This window comes from Lygodium microphyllum, chromosome 19 (genome assembly GCF_053477565.2).
Source record: "Lygodium microphyllum isolate KBCC chromosome 19, Lygodium_microphyllum_v1.1.10, whole genome shotgun sequence".
Classification (NCBI taxonomy): domain Eukaryota; kingdom Viridiplantae; phylum Streptophyta; class Polypodiopsida; order Schizaeales; family Lygodiaceae; genus Lygodium; species Lygodium microphyllum.
Genome location: NC_141153.1, coordinates 28,282,166 through 28,307,052, shown reverse-complemented (window position 1 = coordinate 28,307,052; position 24,887 = coordinate 28,282,166). Strand labels below are relative to the sequence as shown.

Here is a 24,887-nt window from a genome sequence, read left to right as displayed (position 1 = left end):
TGCTTTCCTTTTGCATTATGCATCTTTAATTGTGGATGTTAATTTTAAGGTTATCAAAATGGATCACTTTCCCTCTTATTCAATCTATTGTTGAGTTTAGTTAGCAAAGTCCCTTAACTTTATATTTGCATTGTGAATGTAAAGTTGAGAGAGCGCAAGATAAGTGCATATTCTCTGTGTATGTTTTGCCTCATTACAAATGTTATTTTGCACTGGTTACTCAAGTCATCCCTAACTAATAGCAAGGCACATTTTCAATGACATTTTAGCCCTAGTGTTGTGATTGTTGCTCAACTAGTACTAAGTGACAAAGCCCATGCACTTAAGCTTTCTTTCCCATTGCATCTCTTTGGTTTTAACATTTGGCTTTCAACTATTGTAATATGTTGCAAGATGAAGCATCACAAGCTTCACAAGGAGGCCATCTCTTTGGTTGTTTTAACATTTGGCTTTCATTCAACCACACATGAAGTGTAAAATGTAATACTTGAGATAGCAATACATCTATTCAAAAATTTAGCTATAAATGCTAACAATTCATTTATGATGTCACATACTAACGTCAGCTCATTGTTAATCCCTGAAAGGTGTATTGTTTTCCCATCAAAAATATATTAGTTCTTAGTAAAAAGTTGAGTATCGAAAGGTGAGGTTCATTGCTTCTTGTGATTGTCTGGTTTCCCACATCATTGTGTGCATATTATATGCATGTTTCCTTAGTATTTCATCACACGTCCTTAGGAGCTAAGATGTTTCATGGGTTAAGAAATAAATCCCTTTATAGCACCAATTATAGAATTTTCAAGCATAAAAGCTAGTAAGCCACAACCAACTTCACAATCACACATTCCCATGCTAATTTCAAACTCTATAATTCTTAGTCTTTGTGTCCACAAACCTACAATGCTCCTACACATTGAGCTAGAAGACTATCTTGACAAAATAGCAAGGAGAAAGCTTATTGAATTGTGTCTTAAGTAACTTTGAGGTCCAATGAGCCAAGAGAAACTACTTGGAAGGTAGGATTACACTCCATCCTGGCAAGATTGGACACTACAATGCCTCATTATCTCATCATGATAACATATACAAGGTCACCACAATGCACATAGAAAGTATGGAATAGAGAGGAGAAAAATGAAGAGAGTCTAACCATGGAAAAATAAGTAAATTGTGCTACTGACATCAATGAGAATGCAATATGATAAACTTTGCAAAATCGCAAAGCGCACAATGCACAACTCATAGGTTTGGCTAGATCAGCTACTCCCTCAATGGCTCATCATGAGTTAAGCTGGACCAGGTATAAGGAGAAGCGGGGGCGGGGTAAGTGGCTCCTCCTCAACTCCTAGTTAAGTCACAACATTAACAAAGGAACAGTGATGCGTCAGCAAGCTGGCTTGCCCTCTCTCATATTTGGACAAAACTTTCGTGGGACGCAAGGAAAACTTCCATGGGTAGGGTTTAATGAAATTCCCGGGTTTTGAGATGTACATCGGAGGGGTACAAACCCTTTCAAAAAATGTGCATTGGCCGTCGTTTGCTGCGCCTTTCGACCACGCACGCGTACACAGACGGACAGAGAGAGAGAGAAAGAGAGAGAGAGGCCCCGTTTCGCAAGCAATAGCAATCCCTTTCTATGGTATGGCTGCATGTCAGCATGATTTATGGGGCATGGGGCCTGCGCTTTGAGGCGCTCCCAGCGCCGTCCGCCTCCTCGCCGTCGCCATGCCTCCTCGCCTCCCGCTTCGCCGCCTCTCTTCCCTCCTCCTCCGCTCCTTCCTCCAATTTGAGCCTCGCGCCTCCTCCACGTCTTCCTCTTTACCCCTCCTGGAGCTCGATTCCTCTATCTCATCGCCTCGTTGGTACGTAAGCTGGAGCTGTGGCTCCATCGGTAAGCAAAGTAGCTGCCATGGCGGAGGCTCAGCTCCGCAGCCGCAGCAGCTGCCGCCGCATCGTTTCTTATCCTGTTCAACATCGTCATCTTCTTCTACCTCATTCGTAGAGGATGACTATGTCTTCAAGCCGGATGAGAACGAGAAGGACACCTTAAGCTGGGACGTGGCCTCGGCCGATGCCATCCCTGTACAGAAACCTCTCAGTCTTGCATCTCCGAGTCCTAAACCATTGCTTCCGTCCTCGCTTCATGAGGCATCCATGGAACAGGAAAAACAGCAGCAGCAACAGGAAAATGAACTTGCAGATGAGGGCCCTTCCTTGGATGCGGCACCTTTTGGAGAGCCTACAGACATCTACATTCCTGTGAAGGCGTTTTTCCTTTCGAGAAGGTGATTGCTAGCCTGAATTCTGGTGATCACCAGTTAAAATGGATGCACATTTCCAGCATTAGATGGTGCCATGCAAATGTAGGTCTCTAGTATGCATCTCTGAAAGACAGTTCACTGAACGCTCAGATTCTTATTTTACTATTACTAGAGCTTCTGCAGAATAAATTTGAAAGGCTTGCAAGACGAGGCCTTCTTGAAAGCAATTGCTGCTCGCAACCATCTTATATTAAAATGGAAGGATCGGCCTCCTGGATGTCCTCCTGTTACTGGCAAGCTTGTAAAATACGTTGCTTCTTGTCTATTATTCAGGAGTGATATTTTATTTATTTTTGGGAAAATTATCTTAGAACAATCAGTTTTTTAATAAATTTGACTTGTCTGCATGCAAGCAGGATATGCAAGCAATAAGTACTTGGAGTTCCACACGATACATAGTGGTCTTTAATTATGGCTCAGTGGTGCTCTTTAATTTTGGGGACAACGAGGAGGATGAATGCTTGGAAGTTTTAAGGAATCACTGCTCAGAACCTTGTCAAGAGGCTAAGAAAGATGGTTAGTGAGTGGAAGAACGGAAAATTGGTAGCAAGGCATTCTTGTTTTCACTCGATTCTTGCTCTGATTTTCTCTGTACCAGAAGCCATTTCTACGTTACCATGGTTATCAAACGTTAATCAAAAGCTCTTTTGCAGTGTATGTGTACCGTGTTCAACTTTTACTTGTGCTACACATTTCTCGCCTTGATGTCGTTTTGAGTCCTGACTGAGATTCCTGCCATGTAACAATAAACTCAACTTTTCAAAGCTCGATTGAGTGACACTAACTATTATGTTTGATGGTATCTTATATTATATCTTGTATAATATATCACAAATGCAAGAAGGCAGAACATGGAACATACAATTTAAAGTCTTCAAGCATGTTTCAAAGTATGCAAGAACTTTCTAGCTCAAAGATGCAAAAATTAGGTATGATATTGGGACTTGGAATAGAAAGAACAAATTCGCAACAAAGTTAGGACAATTTATCTAGACACTGACAATACATGAATATTAATTGCTTGTTTGCTCACAGATCATGGTGAATCAGTAATTCAAATAGTTGGGTTTTCTGTTACAGACTTTGATATTGTTGTACGGCCTACCTTGGAAGGATGGTGCCAAGGAGGACATGACAAAGTCTTGTTGAAGAAGTTGAATACTGACAATATTCGGATTGTTGCTAGTATTCTTGGCCAAAGCATTGCCCTTGATCACTATGGACGGAAGGTCATTCTTTACATAAGTCATTGGAATCTCTGAACCCTTGAGAAAGGCATCCTCATGGTGGTTTGGTTAGGTTCTAATTTGTAGGTTCTGATTTATCACTGGATATATGTAAATTTTCTGCGCCACAATATGAACTTGTGAGATAATTTGCACTTGCCACACTATATATGCAGGTAGATGCGCTGGTGAATATATTCAGTGATCTCAATCAGAAAATGGAGAAGACAGGAACTTTTACCATGAAACGGACAGCACTTTTTCGAGTTGTTGCAACTGCAAATACAACCCTTGCAGATGTTATTCTTCGTCTAGGACTGCTTGAAAGGTATGTATGAGCCTTTGTTTGATAATGCGGAACTGGTTTTTGCAAGGCCATCACAAGCAGGATGCAATTTGACAATAAGAAGCCAGTATAGTGTTTCCATATGCTGTAGAGAAGTTGTTGTCTTTTGTACGGGATGTACTTACGTACAAAGTTCTTGTCTTGAATATGCTTATGTATGGTTTGTGCAGATATGCAATGAAATGTGGCTAAATGTAATGCTAGTTGTGAGTAGCCCATGTAAATATGAATGTACATGTGGTTTGCTGTTGCTACTAAAGGAGCCTCTTCATGGTGGAGTGTCAGATACCTTTATTGGACAAGGGGGGATGCCCCTCTTTCAATGAGGGTACTTCTTGGAGGATCCATCCTTTTGCACCTTTCCCTTTGCTTTTGTCATGCAGTAGCTGTTCTTGTTGTAAAGAACTTGGTGATTGTCTTAGATCCAATAAAGGTCTCATTTTGCAAAGCTTCTTGCTCTAGCACCACATAAACCAACTCCTCCCAAATCAAAATCTTAAGAGTCCATGAGGCAAGGAAACTCAAAATAAATATGTGGTACTTGGGGACAAAATATGAGTAAAGCAGAATGATTACCACACGTTGAAATGAGACCACCTTCCTAGAAAAGTTCTGGTCACATGCCTAAAGGAAAAGGGGTGAGTGCGCTCAACTTAACTAGGGAACCCTAAACCCAACTCACTTAAAGTAGCTCCATCTTTTTGATGTGATCTTCAATGGTAGAAGAATTGGCAAGTGACAATTGCCTTAACCACATTTCTAAAGTGAGTAGATGGGTGAATCTGAGAATCTTACGAGACTTCCAAACCTTGTCCAAACTTGGCTCTACAAATCAGTTCTATTCATGGAATCACCACATGAGGTGTAGGTATAGTGCGGGGAATTGGGAACAAATTTGAAAGGGCAACATTGATAGTTGTATTAAATCGACGAGGCCTTTGGCTTATAGAGGGAGTAGTTGGTGCCAACTAGCCATTCAATGTATGGGCCTTGCTAGGTGGGGAGAATAGGGCTGTTCACCATTAGTGCAAGCATAGAGAAGAGGGGCTCACTTTGGCCATTGTAAATGGTTGGGAAGAAAGGTATAAGAAGCTTCATCAAAGATGGAAGTCATGATTGAAAACTTGAATGTACTTCTCAAAACTTGCATGGATAGAAACACGAGGTTGCCATAGGTGGTTGCTCACAAAATTGTTCCACTATTGGGTTACTACAAGTGGTTGTGCACCCATAACCAAGACATGTATGGCTTTGGTTGTTGTAGGTGGCTGTTAATCAAAATATAGGAATACTGGAGTCTTGTAGCGCCTAGAAAACAAAACCAACATTGCTAGATTAGAAGAGTCAGGCACCAAACATTTGAAGTATGTCCCCCTTGATGGGAGTTGTCATTGGGACGTGTTCTTCCAAGCTCAATATTAATGTGTGTTTTACATCTAGCCTTTGGGTAGGAAAGACATGGCATAAATTGTGTAGGACATGGGCATGCCCGTCAATGGCAAGGGTTCAATGATTGAGAGCTAGAGATGAATTAATTATTTAATGTGCAAGTGGAAAGTGCACATTACATATTTTGGGGATTCTTGAACCTTCAAGCTAAAAGTTTCATTAAAATTATTAGATTTGGTAGATGGCCATAGTTTGGGCTTGTTAGATAAATATGGATAGTGCTCTTAGACTCCCTCTCTCTAGGAGGATGGTGTGCATGGATGAGATGATACAATGATACGGAGGAGAGGTGGCCTATAAATCGGTTGAAATGGAGCCTTAAATGAATCAGCTTTGTCAGCTATAAATAGAGCCATCAATGCAAGTTAGATAGGCTGAAATCTACTGCCCATACGTACTAAATGTGCCCCACTGTTTGATCAAATAAATGCTTGCATAATCCATGTCCCTTGATATGTAGTATGCTAACATGGCCTAGGAACTTGAATTCAAATTTTTAATGTAAAAAAATTTTAAAGTAAAAAATGTGAGTAAAAAAGCTAATCGTGCAGTTTTTGCATTAGTCATGGTAGTTGGAGGCGGCAATAACATCTAGTAGCAAAGTGACAGCTTTTTGGGCAGTTGGCAAGCAAGATAAGAAGTGTGCCTATTTTCCATGCACCACCAATATCTTCTCTTTATTCCCTTGTAGCTTGTTACAAAGGACATGATGTATTTTCTCTTTTGTGCGCAAGGGATAGGACTGGATTATTAGAGATCTAGTCATTCCCTAGACTAGCATTCTTAGGCTACAGTTGGTACAGTCAGTTCTCTTAGGCACAATTATGCATTTCTTGTTAATTTTTGGGCAGTTTGAAGGAGTCACCAGGTGTGGGCACCTTTTATTGGATAGGGGCAGTGCCGCATGGCAATATAGCAGCTGATTGTGATTTTATGGCATTTATTGCAGCTAGTCAGCTGTTGCTCAGGGCCAGTTTGATGGCCACCTTGATTATTTTATTGCATTATTTTCAGCTATTTATAATTAGATTGCTGGCAGCCCACTTCACTTGTCATTTAGGTGGTGGAGAGAGAGATTGGGTCGAGGAGATACTTGGACAGCCCATTTGTATATTTGCCTTTTTCATTTGGAGTATTGGATCTTCCTTGAAGACCCAAGGGAAGAGGTATGGTTCACATGCAAGGGAATTGAGTATAATTTAAGGACAAGCCATTGTCAGAATAGAGGACTCTTACTCAGCTTTTAAAGACTCTTGAATTTGTTGGACCATTGGATCCTTTCTGGAAAACTCAAAGGAAGAGAGATGGTTTACATGCAAGGGAACTATGTATAATTTGAGGACAAGTCATTGTTAGAATAGGGGACTCTTACTCAGCTTTCAAAGACTCTTGAATTTGTTGGACCATTGGATCCTTGAAGACCCAAGGGAAAAGATATGGTTTACATGCAAAGGAACTGAGTATGGTTTGAGGACAACCCATTGTGAGAATAGGGGACATCAATGGAAGTGTGAGAAACTATTGAAATAGACTACACAAACACAAAGAAGAAAGAAAAACATTGCAAAGAACAAAAGAACTCGAGAGGAATATGCTTGGGAAATCCATATACCAAGGCACAAGATAGTACAAAGTTTGGGCTTGGAGCTAGTGGGCATGGTTTCCCTCTCTTCACTAGGATGTAAGTGAAGTGAGTGACAATGGAGGGAATCTACCTATAAATAGAGGCAAAAATTACTAGATGCGAGTATCAATCAGCCAACCCAAAAAGAGGGCATTAGGTATAGGTCAGCCAATTGAGAATTGACGCCCAAAGTCAAGGCGGCTGACCTCAACCCTCTTTAGCATAAAACAAGGAAATGTCCACTGAGGCACAAACTCTAACTCATGAGATGTACAATTTGCCAACACTCTCTCTTAAATCATGGGTGATCGGTATAACAAAAGATACAATGATAAGAGCTCATTAAAATATATACAACAATGAAAATCACATAGAACCATGGATATCCAGAAAGTGGGTGCGAAAGCCACCACCAAGGTGTCTGGGAAAGACATTGATGTTGCTTATCACCAATGCCTTATTGTAGCATATGTGACTATGGATTCCTTGCCTTCCTGTCTTTGGCCAAATTGCCAAAGTGTATCCTCATGTGAGCTTTGACTAGAAGCCAAGCCTCTATTGCCATGAGGACATGTATTTTTGAAACCTCACTTAACATATGGATTAATTTCTAATCACATGATTAAGTAAACGTTGCACACGTGAGATGTAATTGGGGTTAGAGTAAATTTACAAGCCCGGGACCCGAAGAAATCACGGGATGTCAAATGCAAAAGTTGCTATAAGTTATGCCGCACAGGTACTTGGTGGTATCTGGTGCTAGTTGTTGGCCTAGGTCATCCATTTGGCCATAAGTGTCAGTTGATGACACTAGAGAAGTGGCGTTTAATGGTACCTAACGCTAATCTGATGGTCAAAGATGGCGCAGAGACACTCGGGAATGGAAGTTGCCTAGCCAATTTAATTATTAGCCAGTTAGATTATTTTTCAGGGCACTGAAATAATTATTAGATTAATTTTCAGTATTTAAAGACTGAAAATTAATATTTAATTATGAAAAATACTGGAAAAACCATTTGGGATGGTTGCCACTTGTTAAAAATATCCATGCAAGACTAAAAAACGTTTTTAGAGGTTGGAGAGAAGCATTTTTATAAATTCAGCTTGCAAGAGAGAGAGAGGAGAGGCTGCTGGTTTGATTTGCAGCCATTGAAGGACCTTTTGAGGCTGCCAAGGGTAGGAGAAGACCAATCAACAGCAGGAGGCAGCATCTACAGGCTGTTGAGACAGGGCAGCAGCTGTAAATGATTGATTTTCTTTAGTTCTTTGCATCTACAAGCTGGTGTGGCAGGGCAGCAATTGCATTTGACTGATTTTCAATCATTCTTTGCGGCAAAACTCTGAATTTTCTCTCTCTACAGCTTTCCCTCTCATCTCCTAGCCATTTCACAACCTTGCTTTGAAAATCTCAGTATTTGGACCCTTGGAGGCTTAAGAAATTACAGATTTCTTTGCCGTAAACCCTAATATGCAACAGAAATTAGGGTTTAGCAGCAGCCTCGAGAATCGTGCAAAAAATTGGAAGCTCCAAGACTTGGATTGAATAGGGCTGAAGCTGTTTTTAGCCTATTCAAGTGGAGGGACTAGCAAATAATTGAATTTGGGGCATTTTCCATCTCCATTAAAGCGGGTGAAGGCCAATAGAGTGCCTGAATCAAGGGGCAAAATAGATTAAAGACTTGCGGGTCACTTTGGATAGCAAGGGGAGTTAAAATACCGAAAGGGATTGGAAGAATCCCATTGTATATAAACTTTTTCTTCAATAAAGCTAAATAAATACCGAAAGGGGCGCGGATTTTGGTGCCAATCGGGTGTGCATTGTCCAAGATCAGTGGGTAAATTTGTATTTTCAGATTTGCATTTATTGTTTGATGCTGTAATTAAGTTGTAATCAGGGACTTACCACCCATCCACGGAAGGAAGGCCGTTTTTATCTATCCTTGGGTCTGCGAGCTATATCAACGAATACCTATTTTTTGAAAGCCGGCTCAAACTTGTCCCTCTTTTTCTTTGGGATGTGAGCATAAGCATCATACTCGGATACCTTGAATAAGAAACATCCGGATTTTGATCAAAGTAAGCTTGAATATAAGCATCACATCGGAATACCTTGAAATGAGAAACATTTGGATTTTGACCAAAGTAAGTCTCAAAAGGTGTCATATCAACCATGACCGATGTAGGGGATTGATCAAGAATGTTGACAGCGGTGGCTATTGCTTTGGCCCATAGACATTGAAGTGTTTGATGATGCTCCAATATAGTCCACGACATCTTGATCACAGTGTGATTCTTCCGCTCCAATATGCCATTCTCTTGTGGTGTATTCGTGTTGACAAGCTCCTGGTGAATGCCATGATCTGCATAAAAACGAGTTAGCTTCGGAGAGACAAACTCCCCTCCCTTGGTGAGATGCACGGTCTTGAGTTTCTTGCTGGACCTGTTCTCTTCAAAGATCAACCAATCCTTAAAATGTGAGTATGCTTCGGACTTTAGCTCCAAGAAATATGCCCATGTCATCTTGCTAAGATCATCTACAGTTAGGGTAGAATACAAACTCCCCTTAAGGGACTCTGTCCTCATCGGTTCACATAAGTCAATCAAAACAAGCTCCAAGGGCTCCTTAGCCCTCCATGAAGCCTTGCTGGAAATAGCATCTCTATGCTCCTGCCCTCCATGAAGCCTTGCTGGAAAAAGCATCTCTATGCTCCTTGCCATGAATACACGATACATAGTGAGTGGCTCATCCCTATCTTTGGCAATCCTCGTATAAGCTTACTATGAGTTGCCTTTTGAAGGTACTTGTAGTTGAGGTGGCCAACCGAGGATGCCAAAGCTTAGTTTGAGTTTGTGAAGAAGAAAAGGCTAAAGGAGGCCACATCTTGTAGACTCTGTTCTCCTCATCTAACTCGACTATCAATCCAAGAGCACAGATTTTACTCACTGAAAGTAGATGATATCCTAGACCCGGCACACAGAGCACCTGTGGTGTGTGCGCACTACCTTACCCATGCGAAATCAGTTGCATATCACCCTTGCCTTTGATTGGGACCAAAGAGCTGTCAACTATGATAATTTGCCCATGCATCTGATGCATACAAGCAATACCATCTGAAGAAGTCGCGTGGCAAGAAGTACCACTATCCACAATCCACTCACGAGACCGTGGGGCCATCATCGTTGAATTAGTGGCCATCAGAGAAATATCCTCTATCGCCTCCAAATGGAGGAAGGCAACTGATGAAGGAGTAGCCATTGCTCTCGAGTTCTCTGTAGTCATCTCCTTCTTGATGTCCTTGTTCTTATTGAAGCATTCTTTCTTTCAATGACTTGTCTTGCCATAGATGTGGCAAGTAGACTCCTTGGCTTTGTCCTATTTGGACTTCTTGTCCTTCTTCTTCTTCTTCTTCTTGTTCTTTCCCTTCTATCGGGAAGACTGACCGGTCAAAGCCTTTGACTTGGGAGTGCTCCAACCTTTGGCCCTTGGTCCAAGACCATTGGAACCAACTCCTTCTGTAACCAGCCTTTCTTCGTGGATGGGTGGTAAATCCCTGATTACAACTTAGTTACATTAGCAAACAATTAATGCAAATCTGAAAATACAAATTTACCTACTAATCTTGGACAATGCACACCCGATTGAATTGGCTCCCCTTTCGGTATTTCTTTAGCTTTATTGAAGAAAAAGTTGATTTGCAATGAGATTCTCTCGATTTCCTTCACAATCCAAACTCCCCTTGTTATCCAAAGTGACCAGCAAGTCTTCAATCTGATTTGCCCCTTGATTCGTGCACTTAATTGGTCTTCATCCACTTCATAGATGATGGAAATGCCCCAAATTCAATGGCTGGCTAGTCCTCCATCTGAATTTAGTTGAAATTTGCCTTTAGCCTTGAAAAATTTGAGTCTTAGGAGCTTCCAATTTCTGGCACGCTTCTTGAGGTTGCTACTAAACCCTAATTTTTGCTGTAAATTAGGGTTTACAACAAAGAAATTTGCAATTTCTCAGCCTCCAAGGGTCCAAATGATGAGATCTTCAGAGCAATGCTGTGAAACGGTTGGGAGATGAGAGAGAAAGTTGTAGAGAGAGAAAATTCAGAGTTTTGTCGTGAAGAATGATTGAACATTAGTCAAATGCAGTTGCTACCTTGCCACAATCAGCTTATAGATGCAAAGAATTGAAGAAAATCAGTCATTTACTGTTGCTGCCTTGTCTCAACAGCTTGTAGATTCTGTCACCTGCTGTTGATTGGTCTTCTCTTGCCCCTGGCTACCTCAGAAGGTCCTCCAATGGCTGCAAATCAGACTAGTAGCATCTCCTTCCTCTCTCTTGCGGGCTGAATCCACTAAAAATACCTCTTTCCAGCCTCTAAAGACGTTTTTCAATCTTGTATGGGCATTTTTGACAAGTGACAGTCTTCCCAAATGGTTTTTTCAGCATTAGCAATAATTAAATATTAATTTTCAGTCTTTAAATACTAAAAATTAATCTAATAATTATTTCAGTGCCCTGAAAAATAATTTGACTGGCGAATAATTAAATTGGCTAGACAACTTTTATTTTCGAGTGTCTCCGCGCCATCTTTGACCATCAGATTGGCGTTAGGTACCATTAAACGCCACTTCTCTAGTGTCACCAATTGACACTTATGACCAAATGAATAACTTAGGCCAACAATTGGCACCAGATACCACCAAGTACCTGTGCGGCATAACTTATAGCGACTTTTGCCTTTGACATCCTGTGATTTTCTCGGGTCCCGGGCTTGTAAATTTACTCTAACCCCAGCCCACATGTGCAACATTTACTTAATCATGTGATTACAAATTAATCCACATGTTAAGTGAGGTTTCAAAAATACATGTCCTCATGACACCTTCCACTTAAGGTCTTTGTTTGCTCAGAAGTAATTAAGGTGGAATAGATTGCACTAAATTGAGGCAATAATTGTGAATGAAGAGTTAGCACCATGTCCTTTGAGGTAATCACCTTCCTTGTGTTTTAGACCTGCACATGTAATTACTGAAGCTTATTGACATGCTCCTGCTTAGACGAAGACTTGTTAGGACTCAAAGTCCTCACTTGAATATCCAAAGACACCCGCTTCATCATGGTCATTTGATTGTACATTTGATATAACTCTAGTCATACTTCACAAGCCATGGCCAAATGCTCGATGTGAGCAATGACAGTCGGAGTGCAAGAGAGAAAGAGGAAAAATGAATGTAGGCATTTAATTTGTCCCAAGGTGGGTGTACCTTCATGAACTTGGCTTTCTCATCTACAGAAAGCTTGGAGGCATCACAGGCTATAGGATAATCTATAGCCTTGGTTATGAGCTCCGCCAAATCATAGGACTTTGGTATGGCAAGCATTGTTATGGGCCAAATGTAGTAATTCTCCCTATTGAGCTTTTGATTTGAAGGAAGAGCCAGTAACTTGGGGACCTTATGGTCCATGATAGCCTAGAACTCTATGTCAAGTTCTGTAGACATTGTAAATAGAATAACCAAAAACAAGGGCAGCCCCCTTTTGACTTTGAACATGATGCCGATGCTTGCTAGGGATTCCTGCACTTGTCCTCAAAAGAGTTTCACCCGCTAGAGGTGACGAAAACTCAAAATCTGCTCCAAAAAGCTGAAAATGCAGCCTTTTCTCCTCCACCAACAGCAAAAACTTGCAATAAACAGCAACTTCTCTCCTTCCCTGCGCTTCACATGTTCATGTCAGCCTCTGAATGTTGAAAACACAAACTTTTGTCATAAAGTATCCTCCCGATCAGGTCTGCCCACAATCAATTAGCCCTTCTACACTGCTTTGATACCATGTCAGAGTGCAGCAGATGCGGAAGCGTATGAACAAGAACGAAAGACAATGAACATGAGAGAAGAGGGAGAGAGAAAAGAGACAGAAGAACACAGAAATCTGCAGTCAATGAATGCTGAAATGAAGAAGGCAGATATACAAATGGGCTATTGAAGTGGTGGCACTGCTGCTTGCTTGTAACCAGTCCGACCTGCTCGGTAAAAGGTGATTGCACCTGGTGACTGCTGAAAATGCTCAAAACTGACAGGAAATGCGTTAAGTGTGCCTGAGAGAACTGACTGTACCAACTGTAGCCTAAGAATGCCAGTCCAGGGGATGACTAATCTCTAACATCTATCCCATGAGATTGTACAATGGACAACCATTTGTTGTGCCTAGTATGTAGGACGTTGCTTTGTAGAGTTCCTCTTTGGTGATTGATACTATTTTGAATGCAAAAAATTCAATCTTTTGGGCTGTGCAAGCTGAAGATTTAGCTAAGCAAGGTTTGCCTGAGAATTGCAATGCACAAAATGTTATGTATGATAATGTTGGCTAGCGGCCAGTTTTCATAGTGGAATGCATGTTAATGAGTAGGGCATTGGTACAAAAGATGTGCAAGGTGAATGGGGCTGGTTTAGTAGATCAAACACTTGTTCGTAATGCAAGTAATGCACAATACCAGTGTATGATAATCTGGTACCTATCAATAAGGCCAAGGATTGACAATTAGTGAAGTTAAAGACTTTTTTTTTGGAATGCAAGATAAGCTGAAAGCCTTGACTTTTGTTCAGTCATTTGATGTAGCTTATTCTGGAAGAAACTTCATGGAGTCCAAAGTGAGAAAGGCAGTGGCCTTTTTGAAGGGAATGCTATATAATGGTGGCAATCTGTTTTGGTTCATGGCTAAGCACTGCCTGATTGGGTTGAGTTCAGTGTGGATTTTCATCTATGAGCTTACTAGTACCTTTGAGGTGGATATTATGCAAAGCATGGGGCAAAGTTAGGGATTTGATGAAATTGATTTTCTTTATCTTGATGCTTGGGAAAAATTTATTTATTTATTTGAAAAATATGGGTTCACGCTCTTGAGAAAGTTGATGAGATCCTGATAATAAAACCAAAAAACCTCTTCATAAAAGTAATGTACTGTATCTATACTTGTTGAAATGTTGAAATTGCTGCAATTTCATTAAAATAATATGGGCTCACACGCTTAAGAAAGTCTTGACAATAAAACAAAATAATTTCTTATATCCGGATCCCTTTATTATGGTAATCCACTGTATCTATACTTGCTGACATGCTGAAATTACTGCAATTTCACTTGAAAAATATGGGTTCACTCTCTTGAGAAAGTTGATGAAGTCTTGATATTAAAACCAAAAAACCTCTTCATTAGAATAATACACTGTATCTATACTTGCTGACATTCTAAATTGCTGTGATTCCGTTCAAATAATATGGGCTCTCACCGTTAAGAAAGTTGATGAGGTCTTGAGAATAAAACCAAAGAAATTGGCCTTCATTAATTTAAAAGGTAATGAAACAAAAACTGTTGTGCACAATAATCCAATATTGCTGTAATCATAAGGAAAAAGGTTCATCCTAAGGAGGTAAATTGGTCTTGCACAAAATTACCGACATGGGATTGGTCCCAAACCTAGCATTCCTTGCCGGGATTTTTGTGGTATGATGGGCAACAGCCAAGCTCTTCCAAGTTTGAGAAGGTGTAGACCCTCAAGTGGACCAGTTGCGTCTGATCTCTATTAAGGATCACTTGAAACTAGCCTTCCTTCTTGGAATGGGTGGTGATAAATACAGCAATAAATAAATGCACATAAAATGAAATACACACTTTACCATAACATTCTTGGATAATAGACACCCTGTTGGCCCCAAAATTGGCGCCCCTTGTGATATTTCTTTAGCTTTCATTCAATTGGAAGGAGTACAACTCGAGATTCTTTAATCTCCTCGTGCTAACTAATTGCTCTTGCGGTCATAAATGACGAGCAAGCCTTTTGGGTCATTTGCCCCTTGATTCACCCAGGACTTCTTCTCCAATTTGACCCTTGGCTGGCCAAATGTTGCCCCAAATCAATTTGGGATGGGTTGGCTCCTAAAATCCCTTGATAATCTTCAATTATCAGCTGCTGATTTCAGTCCCTTGAGCCTTCAATCTCTGGCACAGATCCCAAGGTGGCTGCTAAACCCTAATTTTTGCTGTAAATTAGGGTTTACTATAGAAATTACAGATCAGCCCACCAAAAATGGCTGAAATGAGAATGGCTGAGCATAGGCTGAAGGAGATGAGAGAATGCTGTAAAGAGAGAAAATTTTGAGATTTGTCGTGAAGAACTGATCAAAATCAGCTGTTGCCCTGTTGTACCAGCCCCAAACGGATGCACCAATAACAATAGGAGCATCAAAGACTGCGATCTTCAGGAGAAAGTGCATCAGCAGCAATTGCCAGCTTCCCAAGGTCAAGAATATGCAATCTCCATCACCAAAATGGTCTCCAATGGCTGGGAAATGGCCCCAAAAACTGGCAGCAACAGTCCAACACCTCTTTTCAACAGCTCCAAAATGAAAAACGAGATTTTTTCTCTCCCTTCAGCCCTATTTAGCCTTTTCCCCACTTGCATGGGAAAGTTTTGCCAAGTGGCAGCTTTCTTAATCCATTTTCAGCAATTTCCAGCCATTTAATCAATTTTCAGAATTAATCAATTCTGAAAATTAATTCAGCCCTTAATCCATGCCCAGAAAATTGACCTTGCCCATCCAAAAATTAATTGGCTAGGGCATTTGCAACCCAAAGTGGTCCCATGCATTAATTGATCCTTGGACAAGCATTAATCCATTAATTAATGCCTAGTCCCTAGTGTCACCACTGACACTTAATGGCCAATTAATGGTCCTAGGGGCAAACTGACACCAAAATTCACCTAGAATCTAACAAGTGTAACTTGTTACAACTTTTGCCTTTGACACGCATCTTTTTCACAGGGTCCTTCGGCCTTCAACCGTGAAAAAGTAGCTTGCACCTCACATGTGCAACACATGTGTATCTTTTAATTGCACATTTGATTAATCCTTTAATCAAATGTCAATTAAACATAAGCAAAGCATCAAATTTTCACGTCCTCGTGACATCGCTCTTTCCCAGGAGATTCAGAGAGCTTGTACTACAATCTGTTGCTAGGAATCTTCAGCCAATAACTCTTCAAAGTACTTCTTTGTCTCTTCCTTCTTGTTGTCAATCCATGCTTTCAGTAGGAAGCACATGAGCTAGGAAGAGAGTAACACGAATGACAGATGGCAGCTAGGGCCATTTGTAAACACAATCTCTAGAGCTGACACAACAGCCTAGACCATCTCGTGCATGCCTAAAACGGCAGCGTTGATGTCTTTTGGCAGCAACGTATCCACTAGATCTCCCTCCGCTTGGATGTCATAAGGCAGCAAACTGCTAATCATTAGTTCATAGTTCTGTAAACAGACACTTCAACAAGTTTTGGCACTTTTGTATGTAGTAGCACACATCATGACTCATAATGTCTCCCAAAACGTTTTGGCACTAACAGCACATAATCCTCATAATGAGGTCTCTCACAATATTGGAAGATGAAGTCAAATGTTTGGAGGCCTTGTTTGGGCACTTGAGCTCTCTTGGATGCAATTACTTCTTGTTTACCACCTCTTGAATTATCTTCCCTACATGATTGTATGATTGCATTTTGAGTACAATCTCAGAGCTTTTAGTTTGGTGTGTGTGAGCCCATCATTGAGTCAGTGGAAGACATTAGGAACTCTATTTACTATGTTTTTTATTATTTTGAGGATTTTATGGTCCTTGCTAGTCACTTATTCAGGTCCACCTGGCTTTTTGAATTTGTTAATGACGTACTTGGATGTTTGTCATTGAGAATTCGAGGTGTCATTATGTCAGCCATTCTGGCATTTTTTGCCTTGAGCTGCTTTCATCTTCACCATCCTCACCACTCTTGATGCTTGCATGTCTTGTGCAAGACTGTTTATTTGCCAATTGCAATTCCATCTTGTGCCCTTGTCTTTTGCATCTTCTCTTCTTGCACACTTATATACTAGCTTTGGTTGGTATTCTAGCATAGAATCTACACCAACACTTGCATTTTTGTCGTGCTAGCTGTATTTTTCTCCGCAATATATTGAGGTAAGAATTGGCTCTGCTAATATGCTGCTCCATCAGAAAAATTTCACATGGCTATAAAAATCAGAGTGTCGTCTGTAGTCCTTGCAAGCCAGCTATTATTTTAATCTTTGAGGTTTCTAGATTTCTGTATTCAACTCTAAAGGGAGGTGAAATCATCTGCTGCCACACAAGTATTACATTCTGCATGAGGATTTATTCCTCAATAGCTCCGTGTTTCAGTGTACACTGTTATTTGTGCTTTCTTGAGCTGTGGGTCTCTTTGGTGAATCTTCTGCTTCTCCTGTTTGGGTCTTTTTTGTTGATGTTGAGGTTTACCTTAGCTCTCTCTTGAGGCACCATCTCCATTCTACCTACACCTAATAGAGACCAAGAAGAAGAATGGCTTCAACTGCTGTCTTGGGAAGCTGAAGGCCGAGGCCATCCTTGAAAGTCGACACCTACAATTTTTGGGTGTGATAAAACAAAGCTTTTCTTATGCTATGGATGTCCTAAGATCAACCGTCTTTGGACAAGGCATCACTTTGGGAGCACATCAGTCCTCCAGCCAGTTCATTTTCCTTTGTGACCTGTTCTGGTGCTGTACTCTGCATGTCAGTTAGTTTTGTTTTTCGTCATTAATTTTTATACTTATGGTCTTTCAGCTTGATATTGCTGTGGCATCTGGCATAAACAAACAGTTTAGGGGCTGTTTTGGTTGCCTGCTGGTTGGGATTTAATTGAGTAAGAAAAGCAAGCATGGCTAGAAGTGTAGAGCTCCTTCACATCAGAATTTTACATGGGGCTAGCATGTTTTCTAAAAGACATGTATTTTAGTGCTCTGATGAAGTGCCTGTGCAGGTGTAGTAAATTTGACAGGCTTTGGAACGAATTTGCAGGTCAGATGCAGCTTGGAAAGATGCCAATTATGCAGCCCTTTGGGAATTCTTAAGAGAGGAGTATGAGCTGGATGAACGCTTTGAAAGCTTTGACTTCAAGCTGGAAATTATTCAGGTACTCTTGATATTTTATTCTAGATTATTACCAGATGCTCAACTTTCATCTGTTGTGACAGAATTTATGTTGAATCTGCAGCACAATGTGAGATTCTTTCTAGAAGTATTGCAAAATAGAAAGTCAGATACCTTGGAATGGATTATTATACTCCTTATTGCGGGGGAGATTTGTGTCAGTTTATATGAAATTTTACACGGAAGTGGTGTAATGTAAACAAATGATTTATCAAGAACCCAGTTCGATTATAAAGCTGTGGTTTTTGGTGGAGAGGCAAGGATGTAATTAGTTGCACCTAAAATGTTAGGGCGACATTGATGCAATTTTTGTGATTATAGTTTCCTAAATACCACACAGGGTTCTTTCTCATTTTTTAATGTGCACATTACTGAAAAGCATCCTTCTACTTTCCTGACTTCAAGCTTTGTGAGCTATATGATTAATGCTATTGGCGATATTGTCAGGATCAAGCACCTGCAGGTGCTCCTCTAGGTTTATGATTTACAAAAATCCATCCATCCATACTTGTATCAAAGTGTGCTTTCAATACTCTTCATGTCTCATGTGCATATAAGATATTTCATTAGTCTCAATGAATAGGCTCATCCTCTGGAGCATAGAGTGAATAATGGGAAAATCTTTATATACATGCCAGCAAGCCCAATTGAGGTTTATGAGTTTATCTGTTCAATGACTGATTGCAGCCAGGGAAAAATGTTTTGAACTGAGCTGTGAGGGTTTCAACATTTAGCCCCAGGTAGAATGAGGTCTGGTGCAGGTGCAGCAAGAGCTGGACTAGATGATTACCATAAATTTTTCTTCGGTCTACGTCCTCGTGGCGACAAGTGCCTGGATTGAATGAGGATGTGCTGAAAAGTCGAAAAAAGTTTACTTGGTAAGCCCAGGACCATCTTCGTGCTACTTGGCAGACCTGCCATTGTAATTTAGAAAGTTGAAAGCCTAGCTGAAAAAACCCAGCTAAAAGGCAAGGCTAGAAAACGAAAGAGGTTGTGCCACAACCAACTGAGAGGACTTGGGAAGGGCCAAGGCCTATCCCCATGTGGTTTGACAAATAAGATAGGTGAGATGAGAGATGAATGTGATGGGATAATCGCTAATAAGGTCACCACTATTGATTATGACAGATACCCCACTTTTTAGTAAAAGGGAGATAGTAGGCACAAGATTGTGATAATTTCTCAATTGCCCTTTTCCACCACATCCTCCACAGCTCCTTGGGTTACTCACACCATCAACTTGGACTTTGCTTGTTGCTTGTCCACTATTGTGATGCTGTTGTCCATGGGTGACTTGCTAGGGTTGCACATCATGTCACTTGTCTTAGCTCCTCAAGTCCATGGCCACCATAGAACCTTACCATAAGGGCATGTGCCTTAGAATCTCACGTGTCTACATGCAGTTATAGTGCATAATACTATGGCTTCAAGAAATGATGCGCTTACGAAATATGTAGTTGCATCTACTTTGGGTAGGTTTGAAATAGTAGAGAAGAATTGCCTACTAACTTAAGTTGAGCCCCATTGCACCTTAGTGCAGATGGGGTAAATGGGGCTTTTGAAGCCTTGTGCGAGTTGCATGGTTGCATCCACACAAGTTGATGACTAACATGTCAAACTATTCCTTGCAATTGGTGGACTATTGCATCCACCTTTCTATAGACCAATAGGACCTAATGGCACTAATTATCCTCACTAGGGAGGCCTAGGGAGGGCACTTGTTTCCCTCAGTAGCCTTATACACCAATAGGACTAGATGGCACTCATTACCCTCACTAGCCCTATGTTAGAAACAAAACACAATAGTATCACCCCCCACCACCACACGCACATGCATGCGCGCGTGCACACACACACACACACACACACACACACACACACACACACACACACACACACACAACCCTCTTGCCACCATTGGGTGTCTTTGCTCTTAGTACCAACCTTTATGATTATGTGGGTGTAGCGAGAAAGATGTGTGCTAGATTTACCTTGTGCCCCTTGCTTTTGGATGCATATGAAGGGAAAGTATCATGTGCTAAAATTTTACATGTTGCTTAGAGTGGTTAAACTAGGTAGTGAACATGATGTTACCTTATGCTATACTTTTGGATGCATAAAAAGTACTTGTGGAAAATGTTAGGCTATTGTTGGAGTAGTTAAAACAAGGTAGTGAAGAGGATTTTATGGGTAATTTGTTCTATAATGTGGCAAGGTTTACATTATGGAGCCTTTTGATGACTAAGTTAGATAGCTAATTCTTTTTAGGTTGAACTTCATCAGTGTTCTAATTTGTGACGCTTTAGAATATAACGACTTTAGCACTTTGCTAACATAGATAGTACCCATTCAGTACTAACACTAAAATCGAACAATGCTATCTACACTAATATCGATACATCACTGACACATCCTTGATTAAGCACTAATATAGTAGAACACATATACAATACTAAAATAGTACTAATTAAGTAGCCACATAGTAATGTAGTACAATAACATAGTACTAATGTAGTATAGACATGTTCAATAACTCAATACTATAATATTATTTTGATACTAAGTGAAGATAGTACTAATTTAGTACTATATGTACCAAAATACTAACACAATATTAATTAGCACTAATATACTAGGTGTATACTGTATTGAAATATTACAAATCAAGTTGCTTAATGTAGTATATGTATACAATAAGTTAACATAGTACAAGAGTAATACTATCTAGGCACTAATATGGACACAACACAATATTACAATATTAATATAGAGATAGTGCTACAATGGTATGGATAGTTCTAACTTAGTATAATCAATACTAATTAAGATAAAACACTAACATGGTGCTAATTAGCTTTTATACATTACAATGCATATATAACACTAAAATAGCACTTGTTAAGTACTAAGATAATTTGAATCCATTTATAATAAGTTAACATAGTACTAATGTAGATGAATTATCTAGGTATTAATATAGACACAACACTAACATAATACTATAAATAGATAGTACTAATTTAGTACTATCTATATTAACGAGCATGACAAAATTAAATATCACAATTTGGTTCTATTGGTACTAATGTAGACAAAACACTACCACAATACTAATTAAGCACAAAAACATTACTAATATAGTGCATCAATAGAGTGCTAATTAGTAAGTTTTAAATATAAAAACATTAGGTACAAAGTGTCCTCCTTGGTAGTGTTATTGAGGAGGGTCCAGTGTGATCAAGCTTTGTTGTTCATTTGGTGTGCAAGCTATCCTTTTTACACTTACACCTAGGAAAATGTTTGTGTAGCTCTTGTCCACTCTCTTGAAAATAAGTACAAAATGGTTTTTCATTTAGTAGAGTACTAATAAATAGAGTTTTAACATTGCTTTAACACTACTAATGTTTGCACTAATTTAGTACTAAAATAATACTATATTTTTACTAATTCTAATACAGGTATTGTAACTTATTATTTGTTAGTCTTGTTTTATAACTAAAATGCTGTTGGGGCTAGCTTAGTACTAAAATATCTCTATATAGTATCGTATGCTAATGTACTCGACATTAGTGAATGCCACATAAACTATCATAGAGAAGACCAAGTCAATCCGAGATCTTCTTAGCACCACAATGTTGTGTCTCAATGTGAAAGAGGGACATGGATCTGTGGAGTACTGAGTGATAAACCCACTCAGAGCATCATAAATATTTTGTCTCTTAGCATTTGGGAGAAATCTATAGATTAAGATGGCATGTTAAATATTGTGTTACACAATCTAAAAGTAAGCTTGGATAGCATTGGTAAAGGGGATCGTGGCTAAGATGAGGATGCATTGTTGGAAAGGCTAAAGAAATCAAAGGAAGTCATTGAGATTTCTATTAAGGGAGACTTGATGGGGAGTTTTTGCCAAGTCAAGGAGGTGGGAAGGGACTAGTTCCTATAGATGTGAACTCAGATAAAGATATGAAAAGTCTCTAGAATCCTTCACTTATTTTCTATTGCAAAAATGATTGCATTTAAGTATGCGCTATTGTATTATAGTTTGTACAATATTTTATTGTTCTTTTGAAGGTAAAACCATGTTGGAAAATGAGACTGAAGGGAAGGAGTTGAGCCCTAGCTAAAAGTTTGGGGTGAATTTTAGCCTAGTGTATATTTTTTGGCAGTTTTGGGTCATAGGGCTAAACTTTTGGGCTTGAAAACTTGAGAAATAGCCCATATTTACAAAAATTTACATAGTTTGGCTTAACATTTTCCCCACCCAGTTTTCTAAACTCTTTGCCTTTGATCAACAAAAAATTTCCCCACCTATTTCCAAACTAAGAATCATAGACATCACTTATTCTTTACCTTGAAACTTCACCTTGAGCCAAAACTAAAGGAATATTGTAAGATCATTGTGTAAGAGAAAAAAATAAAGAAGAGGATATGCTACTTATAGTTGTGTATACAATGCTTTAAATTTCAATTTCAATCCTACGTGTGAAAAACAACATTGGATGGTTTGACACTACATATTTGGTAAACAAAGGTGTGAACAATCTTAAGAAGACTTGAATTGTGTCATTGATAGGGTTGTGTAGCTAGTAGATGGACATGTCAATGCTATGGAAGAAGAAAAAATGGAAGGGAGAAAAAAAAGCTAAGTTGATTAAAAGGATGGGTACTTTAAAACTAGGCAGATGGATGATATGGAAGAAGAACTACAATGGGAAAAAGGAAGCTAAGATGACCAAAATGATGGATCCCCCAAAACTCAAAAAGATAGTAATGAGAAGCTTGCAAAGGCAACCACGAAATTATTTATTGTATTGCAAGTAATAGTTCTAAAAAGGGGAGACATTGAATGACATCTTGTTAAATATCGTTTTTCGATTGTGTATGGCCCCCACTATCCCTGCAGCCAGACAATTGGTTAATCATAGACACATTCTAGTAAATAATTGTATAGTGGATATACCAAGCTATCGTTGCAAACTGAAAGATATTATTGCTTTGAAAGGTTTACTAATCCCTTCTGGGACATTCAAATCTATTGGTACCGAATCCTCCAAGAGGAATGAAATACTGGATCATTTGACTCTTTTTCCAACAGAAGGTGATGAAACAAAAGGATCGGTGAGCGTGAATCGAGAATCTATCCAATTGAATATCAATGAGTTGCTAGTTGTCGAGTATTATTCTCGCAAAGCTTTAAAAAAAAAGTCTTTAAATTTCAAAAACTTTTTGTGTGTTTTTTCTTTTACTAGATCTACTATTTTAATTTTCACAATGTGAAAGTGTCATAAGTGCAAATTGAAATGTTAAATCGAATTGGAAAGAGTGTCAACTCAGCAGAACAAACGGATTTCAACAAGAGCTTTACACTTTTTTAGAAAATTCATTGATGTTGTTTTAATAGTAAAGGACTCCTTTTTAAAAATTGGTCGACGTAGCTCCTCTCGTAGTTTCAGCTTGGACTATATAAAATCCCAAGCTGGATCTTCGGGAATCCATAATTTGTTTAAATACTGTAAAAGAGGGGGAATCCAAAGACTGAAAAGAAAGGAAAGGGAGGGATTTGAACCCTCAGTAGACGGGAGTCTACATAGCATTTCCAATGCTACACCTTAAACCACTCGGTCACCTTTCCCGTCATGCAGAAACATGCACATAGTGTAGTGATTCAAATAGCAGTGTGACAATAGAATCCAATACTTCTTGTTTGAGGAGGCAAAACAGGGGCACGAAATTTCATCACAGGTAGGCATTTCCCAATTGTTATTGCTATTGAGAAGTGGAACCAAAATAAGCCATTGAAACATGGGAAATATCTCGGTTCCAAAAAGAAAAGTTTTGACGCCAAAGACTTTTTCAAAAAGGTAATTCTTAAAAAAACTTTGGATATTTTCTTCCTGTAGATAAAGACCTACGAATCTAGTACGAAATTCATGGCTTCATACCTTCGTTGATAAATTTCCGTTTTATGCAATGTCCAGAATACTGTTTTTCTATTGTACCCATAATAATTCAGAAGGGTCTCTTCATCTTGAAAGTGTAGCAAATGATGTGATAGAAAGAGAAAAATCTAAAAATATACAGATTTATTATTTAGATTTTTTATCCATAACAAGATTTCTTCTTGAAAAATGCCCGCTGGTTTAATGATCCAGTAATAAGCATAACAAAGAACAATATCTATGAAATAATTAAATTAATTATGCCTAGATCTCAAAGAAACGATAATTTTATTGATAAAACTTTCACAATTCTAGCAGACATCTTATTGCAAATTTTACCAACGAGTAAAAGAGAAAGAGAAGCTTCTATTAAATATAGGGATGGTGCGATTCGAAATAGAACTTAATCATCTTCCTTTTGTACCAAATCGATAAGATTACAATCTTAATAGATCCGCTTCTGGTGAAGGTGTGTTGGTTGATAAACAAGTCCTTCCATCGTGTATCCACGATTGGTGCAACCCCCACTGCTCCCGCTCCAATCTATGGTAGATCGTAGTATTAAGCAAAGGTTAGACCCATGAAAGTATCCGCGATGCACAAATTTGTAGGTAAGAATAAAGGATAAACATCACGTGCAGGAACTGACAACACAAAGTCTCCGTTACTATTTGAAATACATATCAAACTTTTGTGAAATGGATCCATCATAATTAGGGCAGCAAAAACCCATCCCGTTTGTATCTTGGATACCCCTGAAATCATCGGAGACTGTCGAGGTAGCTAATCCCCGCAACACACGAAGCGTCGAAAACGAAGAAATTGTCATAAAGTTTCTTAAAGGCATTATGGTACCTATTGCATGGGTATGATCTTATTGACAAGAAGGATGGCTAGAGATCGGTATTCTTGGAGACACTAGCCCTTGCTTCTGAAATAGAGTAAAGGTAGACTTGGTTCCAAACACT

General features: G+C 39.4%; 1 protein-coding gene and 1 non-coding gene across 3 annotated transcripts; one reads left to right on the top strand and one right to left on the bottom strand.

Annotated features, from left to right (window-relative positions):
- The first annotated feature begins 1,479 nt into the window (after positions 1-1,479).
- Positions 1,480-18,331, top strand: LOC148019686 (protein RETARDED ROOT GROWTH, mitochondrial-like). 2 transcript variants are annotated; one of them, XM_087699817.1, is made up of 8 exons: positions 1,480-2,288; positions 2,448-2,565; positions 2,681-2,840; positions 3,173-3,253; positions 3,405-3,553; positions 3,727-3,878; positions 17,846-17,960; positions 18,042-18,331. In XM_087699817.1, the coding sequence occupies exons 1-8, from the start codon at positions 1,729-1,731 to the stop codon at positions 18,174-18,176; spliced, it is 1,470 nt and encodes a 489-aa protein (XP_087555943.1). In that variant the 5' UTR covers positions 1,480-1,728; the 3' UTR covers positions 18,177-18,331. The 2 variants fall into 2 exon arrangements, with proteins under 2 accessions (XP_087555943.1, XP_087555946.1); XM_087699820.1 differs by lacking the exon at positions 3,173-3,253 and having other exon boundaries at positions 1,482-2,288.
- A 5,194-nt stretch (positions 18,332-23,525) lies between these two features.
- TRNAS-GGA (transfer RNA serine (anticodon GGA)) lies at positions 23,526-23,612 on the bottom strand. Its single transcript has one exon. It is a non-coding gene; the product is annotated as a tRNA-Ser (tRNA).
- Between the last annotated feature and the right edge of the window lie 1,275 nt (positions 23,613-24,887).

Excerpts from the sequence above, each read along its gene's own strand:
- LOC148019686 (XM_087699817.1), top strand. The coding sequence starts at position 1,729 with ATGCCTCCTCGCCTCCCGCTTCGCCGCCTCTCTTCCCTCCTCCTCCGC. Across the intron at positions 2,289-2,447 it reads GCGTTTTTCCTTTCGAGAAG|AATAAATTTGAAAGGCTTGC; the intron begins GTGATTGCTAGC and ends GAGCTTCTGCAG. Across the intron at positions 2,841-3,172 it reads TCAAGAGGCTAAGAAAGATG|AACATGGAACATACAATTTA; the intron begins GTTAGTGAGTGG and ends GCAAGAAGGCAG.